This window comes from Bidens hawaiensis, unplaced genomic scaffold (assembly GCF_021521415.1).
Source record: "Bidens hawaiensis isolate Kalapana, Puna unplaced genomic scaffold, B.hawaiensis_p1.1 tig00012199_1, whole genome shotgun sequence".
NCBI lineage: Eukaryota > Viridiplantae > Streptophyta > Magnoliopsida > Asterales > Asteraceae > Bidens > Bidens hawaiensis.
In genome coordinates, this window is record NW_027491985.1 from 80470 (window position 1) to 89676 (window position 9207).

Genomic DNA, 9207 nt, shown 5'->3' on the forward strand with positions numbered 1-9207 from the left:
CTAAAAAAACTGTATCTCATATATATTTAATAAAAACAAAATGCATATAATCATAATAAAATTTTTAGAAAAAGCATTAACGGGTCATCATTATCCGTTTCACCCTTTTAAGATTTAGCATCTTTAACAATGTTTATGTATTCTCTCTCATATTTGTAAGTCAAGCTTACACATCCTTGACTTAAAGGTGAAGGTCACCAAATAAGCTTAATACACCCACCCATCATGTCTCTCCCATGATTAGTATGTGTGGTGTTAATATTATATCAAGTTATGCTTCACCATAGGCAAGTTATACAACTATTAATATAACCATAAATTTTCACATGTATCCTTATAGAGAATTTTTATAAACATGCGGGTTTAGGAACGTGTAAGAACTCACATTCGCATTTAAAGCTTTTCTAATGCGCATTTCTCTCCTATCTAAGTTGAATCTTTGGATGTCAACCAAAATGACATATTCTCAAATCTCAATTAAACTACATATTATTAACAACAAAAGTTAAGTTTAGCTCCTTTCACCCGTTAAATGCAAAACATGCAAGATTTATATGTGATCACTTCCAGTTATACTTCTAACAACACAACCATATTAAGTAATGTACAAGTGATTGTTTAAAACCAACCATTGCCAATTAGACCAGTCAATACATCATTTTAAGTTTAATTTTGACACAAAACACCAATTTCATTAAAATTCATCGCTTTTATTCCTTAGCAACATCCTCTTAACTTTAAACACATATTTTAGTTCAATCTTATCAACTACTGATGATAAACATATTATTTCATGTAAAACCGCCATCGGGTAAGATTAGGCCAAATTTATCAATAACACCAACACCCAATTCTTAAATAGCTTCCCATACCAGCATCCATGAGTTCTAACGAATTTCATGCATTATATATGATGCTTTTAGTTTTAGAGAATTATGAATGTCATAGCTGCCACCAAGAATTTAGCATAATAGACCAATGAGCAATGGATTCAGACAACCATTAATCAATATAGGCGATGATATTAACACATTACACCATTAGCCACCATAAAATCCAAAAACTCAACTTCTTGTGGCTTATGCACCCACCATCTCTACAAATGAAGAATTTCAGTGAAGGAAGACTTAAATTTCTATAGCTTCGTTGTAGTTAGAAACTTCTGATGAACGATTTGGGACAATTTAATACCTTTTTAAGTGAATAGTGATTTCTTCCTAGTTCTCTTTGTTCGTCTCACACACACACACACACAGAAGATAATCATTAAAACCTACGTTGAGTATCATCATAATTCAAGAAACAATTCATAATGTACCAACAAAAGCCTCCTCACGAATTAAACACCAGTTGTACATAATTTAAAACCACAGATGTCTTTATTCATGTGCATTTTAACAGCTTTATTTGCTTAGTAGTATCCCCCGCGGCTACCGTAGGCTCCACTGTAACTTCCACCAGCCTGCATAAACTACTAGACTTGAGAGGTGGTAGGTAATTGGTAAAACACGAAATAGGTATAGAGAGAGAAGAACCTGGTAGTAGCTTGTGTGATCTGGAACTTGAGAAGCTGGATGAGGTTGACCTGAAAGATTGAGATATATTTAACATTAGCCACTTTGAAAAGTGAATTATATGTGTAATTATGAATAATCGTAATAAAATAACAAGATCGAAAATTTTCTTTATTATTTAAGAAACAAAACTACCCCCAGAAAAAGATATTATTGTAAAAAAAAAGGAGATGCATCTTGTGAAAACAGAGATAAGGTATATCTCAGGGTTAGGTTATAATAGGAAGTATAGTTTTTGTAGGAAAGATAAGAAGTAATCATGTACATTGATTTTGAATATGAAGGGTTGAGATTAGTTTATGTGGAAATCAAGTATCAACATAAAGGAAATGGCATAAAAGGAATAACACATTTGTTGACTTTCTCTCTCCACATGTAAGACACATGCCAAATTCCCTCATCATTTTAAAACGTCCATAACTTTTTTTTTACGACGTTTTTATTGAAAAACAAATTCACCATAATAATGAGTGTCTTTTTATCTTTCATATGAGTACCATATTGTTATATAAAATTTAAAAAAAATTAGTGTGTTTTTTACAAAATGTGTTTTACAAAATTGTGTTATACAATAGTATTTTTCATTGTGTTTTTTCCATTGTATTTTTTACATTGTGTCATACAATTGTGTTTTTTTCTATTGTGTTTTTTACATTATGTTTTCCATTGTGTTTTTCCGGACTTTTCCGGCGAGGTGGTGGCGGTGGGTGACGGTTGTGGTGGCGGTAGGCGGTGGATTGGTGGTGGTTGTAGAGAGTAAATATGTAATTGGGTTTTATATAAGTGGGTTTTTGAAATTAAATTAAGTGGGTTTTGATATTTAAGTGTTAGACTAAAATACCCTCCTTCCTAGCCTTCTTACGAAAATCAAACTTTTTATTTGAACCTAACCCATATCAAATTAAATTTTAGAAAGGGTAATTAGGTAATTTTACTTTTGCCCAGCTGAGGTTCTCTCATTTAAAAAAACAACTTTGGCACCAAAATTTGGGAAGTCTAAAACTTTCAAAAATATTATATATATGCATTAAAGGCAAGTTGGGAAGTCTAAAACTTTCAACTTTGGCCACCAAAGTTTGCAAGGCAAGTTGAAAAGTTTTAAACTTACAACTTGGGCACCAAAATTTAACGCCTTTACATCTTTGGCACAAAATTTAGCATTTCAACTTTGACCATAAAACTTTTGCAATTTTACTTTTTTGCACAAAATTGGCAAAAAATAAAATAAAACTGGCAGTGCCGTAACGAACTGAACCAAACCAACACCGACCCCCCCCCCGGCGCGGGCGCGCGCGCCAGGGGGGAGTTGATTTAAAGCAGCTAAAGAGAGATGGTTTGGATCTTTTTGGGTTTCCAGCAAGGTAACCGGCATAGGCGTTAGGGCTCTTTCACGAATCATGTCCGAGCCGTTGCAAAGCAGGGGTCTTTTAACTTGTTTAAGTAAATATGTAAATAATTTACCTCCAGCATAAGTAAGACCACCAGACCCTCTGTCATCATGTCGAACAACTCTACACATATTAAAATTACTGTTAATAAAAATAGATTAATATAAACATCAAACTGTAAACACAAACAAAAGTATGAAATCGAACCTCGCATGCCCAGAATCATAAGGACCACGAGCAACCTGTACAACCGCAGATGGCCGGTAATCTCTATAAGGTTGAGCCTCAATGTAACCCCTATGAGGCTGAGTCACAACAGGCAGATCTAAATATCTCGGATAAAGTTGACTTTGACTTTGACTATGGTACACAGTCTGATGTTGGCCATGAGTTCGCACTGCAGGTTGAGCATATCTTGAATACGCAGCAGGTTCAATGTATCCAGCATGTGGTTCCTAACACCATTTACATTATTAATCAATTAAAAAAACTGATTACCCAATAATATTGGATAAAAATAAAGGACCAGCCATTTTACCATCTCCTTGTAGCGCCTATCAGAGTCCACATGATAAGCGTTCGATGCAGATGCAGCATATTTTGGTGCATATGGATCTGTATATCTAGTTGAATTTCTGTATTCAGCGGGTCCTCTTCTCGGGTATGCGTCACCTTTTGGTTTCCTATAATTATCTCTTTCCCTTCCATGCATATTGCCTAAAAGTCAATGGGTACAGGTCAAATATATGCATGGAAACTTTGACCTGTTGACTTATAATGGGTCACACTGGTCAAAAGTCCCCCAAAACAAATTCTTAAATCATAAAGCATCATGAATCAATTTAATGAAACTTTTAGATTACTACTGAAATTTAGTGTATGTAATCATATTTGTCACACTAATTAACAATGCAAAACATAAAACTTTTGGACAAAAAGGAGTTCAAAGTATATAAGCTGTAAACAAACTGAACGTTCGGCAGGAAGTTCGTTTATGTTCGATTATTTAATAAACAAACGAACATGAACAAAAAGTTTGTGCTCATTTAGTTATACGAACGAAAATGAACGCATGCCTTGTTCTTCATTTATGTTCGTCAACGTTCACTCATTTATGTTCTTAGTTTATGTTTGTTTAAGTTCGTTCGTTTACGTAACTATGTTCATTATTGCATTTTATTTAAATGTTTTAGGCCCATTACGATCTAATCTAGTTTTAATAACATTTAAGGCCCAAACACATTATTGTTCACATTACTTTTAGTTTTAGATGGTTTTAGCTCAGTAATGCTTACATACATTAACTGTTTGTTTATACTGTTAGCAAACATGAGGTTTGAGGAGTGGCGAACAACCTTAGAGACAAAAGGTTTAAAGATTAGCCGATCTAAGACGGAGTACCTCCACTGTGATTTTGGTGGGATAAACGACAATGAAGACGCACAGATCACAATTGAAGGGCAGGTGGTCCTGCAGGTAACGAAGTTCAAGTATTTAGGATCATTTGTACAGAGCGATGGGGAATTAGACAGTGATGTGACCCACCGAGTTCAGGTAGGATGGTGTAGATGGAAAGCAGCCACAGGTATATTGTGCGACAAGAGTTTCCCGATTAAACTAAAGGGAAAATTCTATAGGGTGGCAGTTAGACCTGCAATGCTATATGGAACAGATTGTTAGGCCATCAAGAAGGCACAAGTGCGGAAGATGGAGGTAGCAGAAATGAGAATGCTACGTTGGATGTGTGGGCACACAAGGCTAGACCGAATAAGAAACGTTGTGTTTCGCGAGAGATTAGGGGTGGCGAACATAGCAGACAAGATAAGAGAGTGGAGATTGAGATGGTTTGGACATGTAAAGAGAAGACAGACGACGAATCCTGTTAGATCCGTAGAAAACATTACTATAGAGGGGAGGAGGGGTAGAGGACGACCGAAATTGACTTGGGATGAGAGGATTAGGCATGATTTGATAGACCTAAACCTCTCCGAGGACATGGTTGAGGATAGGAATTCGTGGAAAAGTAGAATTAAAGTTAAGGATTTTTAGAGAGAATTGAATACCTTAGGGCTTAGACTTAACTTATTTAGGTCACATACCATAATGGTATTTCCCTTACATATATTATTATTATTATAATTATTATTAGCTTTTATATAGCTGTTAAACTGTGATCTTATTATTAATATTATTATAATTAGTAGTAGTTTTTATATAACTGTTAAACTTTGATTTCCTTTATTTTGCTTCATACACATGTACTTAGAGCCGAGGGTCTCTCTGGAAGCCACCTCTTTATTCCTTTGGATAGAGGTACGGTGTGCCTACATCCCACCCTCCCCGGACCCTACTTATAGCTTTGCTGTCGGTGGGATTTTACTGGGCATGATTGATTGATTGATTGATTATACTGTTAGCAAACGAGCATAAACAAACATGAGCATGCTCATTTTCTTTTAACTAACGAACATGGACATAAAAACCATGTTCGTTTTCGATCATTTGTTTGCTTAACATTAAACGAACACAAACATGAATTAATATATTTTTTGATAAATACCTTTCTGTTTCTTGAAGGGCTTTTTGCCTTGCGCGTTTCTGTTACCCCTGTCTTCACGGGCTTCATTCCCAGGGACCTTTCTTTTGTTACTTCCAGCTTTAGAGGCAGATTGACTATTTGGACCTTGACTGCCTTTTTTGGGTTTCTTTGGAGTACCGAGATCACGAGCATTCGACTTTGGCTCAAAGGATGCTTTTCTTTTTCTGTTAGCATGTTGGGAGCCATTATCACCTTTCATCTTTGATGACTCGCCAACTTTAGAACTTCCACCATCTCTCTTGAGTGATCCCTTTTGCTGAGGCTTAAGCAAATATTTTTTTAGATTGTTACAAAACAAAAAACACAAAATTTCACCAATTTTCAACTGACCTTATTTTTTAAGGGACGTTTTTTGTTTATATTAGTTTGCTGGGTGTTCACAACACCTTTCATCTTTGATGATTTAGGCTGTGATTTTTTATTAGAATTTTCACTTTGCTTCTCAACTTTGAATTTGCCATGAATACCACCTTTTTGTTGAGGCTTTGCAATGCTGGCTTTAATCTGAGACACAAACAATAACCAGAAGATAATATTTCAGAAAGATAACTACTGTATATATATGTATGTATATATATGTACCTTGGTTTCTACTCCAATAGCAGTATTATTGATCCCCTCCACACATGCTAGAGCACTTTCAGAAGAATTAAAAGTGACAAACCCAAAATCTTTGCGTTTATTACGTGACTTTGGACGTACATTTATTTTAAGAATTTCACCATAAGTTTTACAAATGTCCTTAACCTTCTCTTCAGTCCAATCTTCAGTGAGTCCTTCTAAATGTACCACATTGACCTAAGACATGAAATTTTTAATGATCAGCACTAGACTCTAGATAAGAAAAAACTACAACAAACAAAACAACCATACCCAGTAATAATCCCACCAATAGCTTAGGTAGGGTCTAGGGAGGGTGGGATGTAGGCAAAGCATACCTCTATCCAAAAGGATAAAGAGGTTGCTCCCAATAAGACCCCCAGCTCCAATCTAGACTTGCATCAAAAAGCATAGCATACAACTATATAGTGCTCGTGTGTTAGTAGTGATGGTTTTTAAAAAGGAAATGATTGAAAGACTACCATAAACCCAAGATGTCGTGTGTGCGTGTGTTTGTATGTGTGTGCGTGCGTGTGTAGAATAACAAGCAAAGTCTAGCAAAAAATAAATAAATAAAATAAATAACCCCGCCTAAAGTTCATAAACCCTAATCCTATGTCTCCACGAGCTTCTATCCTGGACTATGTCCTCCGAGAGGTGTAATTCTACTAAATCCTGCGTAATCCTATTAGTCCAAAATAAATATCACCCAATTTAGTCCGAAATCTATTTTAAATGACCAATCTTTTTCAACAAAAACCCATCAACGTTTCAAAATAGTAAATCCAATGTAACCAACATTCAACATGATGACATGTCAGCTTATATGCCAATAACTTGTTACCTTTATACCCAATTAACCCAAACAAGAATAATACAATAAAAAACTTAATTAACAGTCTCTTACCTGTAACAAATCTTCAGCCATTGAAGGCTTAGGTGTTTCTGCAAATTCAACTTTAGCACTTATATCACGACCAAAAACCACATCAGGTTTTTTAAGACGTTTAAACGCTTCTACCGCATCAGAGTGTGTGCTGAACTCCAAAAAAGCAAAACCCTTATTTTTTCCTTCCATCTTGGGATCTTCTGGAAGACGGAGCACTTCAATATGTTCGATTCCATATTCTTTCAATTGTTGTAACACCTTGAAAAAGAAAACATAAACATGGAATATTAGCAGTTAATATTTGATACCCAAAATATCTATTCTCAAATTGATCAAAAAAATACAAAAAGGTAAAAAGAATGCACAGATATGCCCTGACACACACACACACACACGAACTTACTTGCTCTTTATTCCATGTTTTGCATATATTTCCCAAATGGAGTGTGTCGTTGTCCTGGCTTGCGGATATCACTACACGCTTGCCCCTCACCTGATATTGGGAAAATATTTGAGCATTTATAGATTATTTGAGCAAACCCAACCCTAGTTTGTTTAATCCCGATCTCGAGTACTAAAAATAAGCTCAAAACTTATATTTAGTTAATTTTAGAGTTTCGACTTTCGAGCACTACGTAATATGTCAAACTTTTATTGAGTGAGCTTGCTTAATTGAGCATGATATCTTATTACTAATTTTGAGCTATTAAAGCTCTCGAGCCGAGCTCAAGCCTACACCATAAAGGCTATTGAATCAAGCTCGAGCTTATGTTAAGGTGAGTGAGCTAAGCTCGAATCGTTAGCAGCCGTACCTCAACTCCATCTTTTAACTCAGAAAGAGCACGGTTGGCTTGATCGACAGATGCAAACCTGACGAATCCAAAACCTTTGCTCTTATTTGAGTTTGGTTTCCTTACTATTCTAGTTGATTTCAGTTCCCCAAACTGTTGGAATACATTAACAAGATCCTCTTCAACTGCATTCTTGTCCAGTTTTCCAACATAGATTTCCATGCCCTTCTCTTTTTTATTGTCAAGGGAAGAATCCTGAACAATAAGAGAGGGATCTTGATCTTCATCACCTTCATTATCTTCATCATCATCACTTACATCATCATCCAAGTTCACCATGGAATCATCTTGAATGGAGACCATTTCTGTAGTATCATTTGTCCCCCCATTGTTGACAACAAGAGAATCATCATTCTTGCAAAGTGATTTGCTGATGTCCGAATCTTGAACACCATTGTTATTATCACTAACTTGTTTAACGTCAACAACTTGGACAGCAGTCGTTTCTTCTTGAGCAGAAGTTATTTCTGCAATATGGTAAGAAGACCTTATTGCCAAGTGCCAACAATAGTGGTATCATCAATCAGAATGCCCACAAAGATTACGAAAAAAAATACACAAAGAAATGTTAAGAAATAAATCAAGTTATCCTTCAAAGGTGTGTATGCATGTTCTTACAAGATTCCATAAGTTCATGAATATATTGCAGAGCAACAATCACATAAACTCATCATATTAAGCTCATTTAAAGGGCATGAGCTGGAAAATGATAGCTCACAAGATACAGTTCTGCTTACTCATCAGTTGATGGTTAGGAACTTGATTGAAGTGCTGAGCTGGCAGATGATATCAAGCAAGATAAAGTGCTATATACTTACTTGTTGGCCCTTGACAGCTTGTGATTCCTTAATACTTATTAAGAAATGTTAAAGAGTAATAAAAAGAACCCTGGTCTCAACTTGAACTAAAGAAACCAAAATCTAACCAAGTGCCTCATCATCTCATGGTCAAGTTTTTCTTTCCTGACATAAGATTTTCTCTCTTTGAAGGATAAGTTACCTATGTTAAGTTTCCATGTCATAACCCAATATCTATGCAGTTAATGTGGTAAAAAAATCGAATACGGGTCAAGGACCGATATTTGAAATATCAGTTATCGCTCGGTAAGTTAAATATCATCTGGAATATATATATACACATAACATAAAACACTAAAACTTATCTAATACTAATAGTAAAATCAAAAGTCAAAGCCCAAAAGTTTCAAATATTTTATATTTGATTCATGATCTAATCGTAAGCCATGAAATCTTCCTCCGAGTCCACATGAACCAAGGCATCCAATTGTTCTTCAAGATAGTGTATC

The 9207-nt window shown here is 35.4% G+C and overlaps 1 protein-coding gene across 1 annotated transcript; it reads right to left on the minus strand.

Moving 5' to 3' along the window:
- Positions 1–1266: 1266 nt before the first annotated feature.
- Positions 1267–8702, minus strand: LOC143540330 (uncharacterized). The gene is made up of 11 exons (XM_077033425.1): positions 7863–8702; positions 7454–7543; positions 7069–7308; positions 6144–6359; positions 5892–6065; positions 5523–5817; positions 3501–3679; positions 3170–3417; positions 3036–3085; positions 1536–1585; positions 1267–1462 (listed from the first exon to the last, which is right to left on the minus strand). The coding sequence occupies exons 1-11, from the start codon at positions 8202–8204 to the stop codon at positions 1412–1414; spliced, it is 1935 nt and encodes a 644-aa protein (XP_076889540.1). The 5' UTR covers positions 8205–8702; the 3' UTR covers positions 1267–1411.
- Positions 8703–9207: the final 505 nt, after the last annotated feature.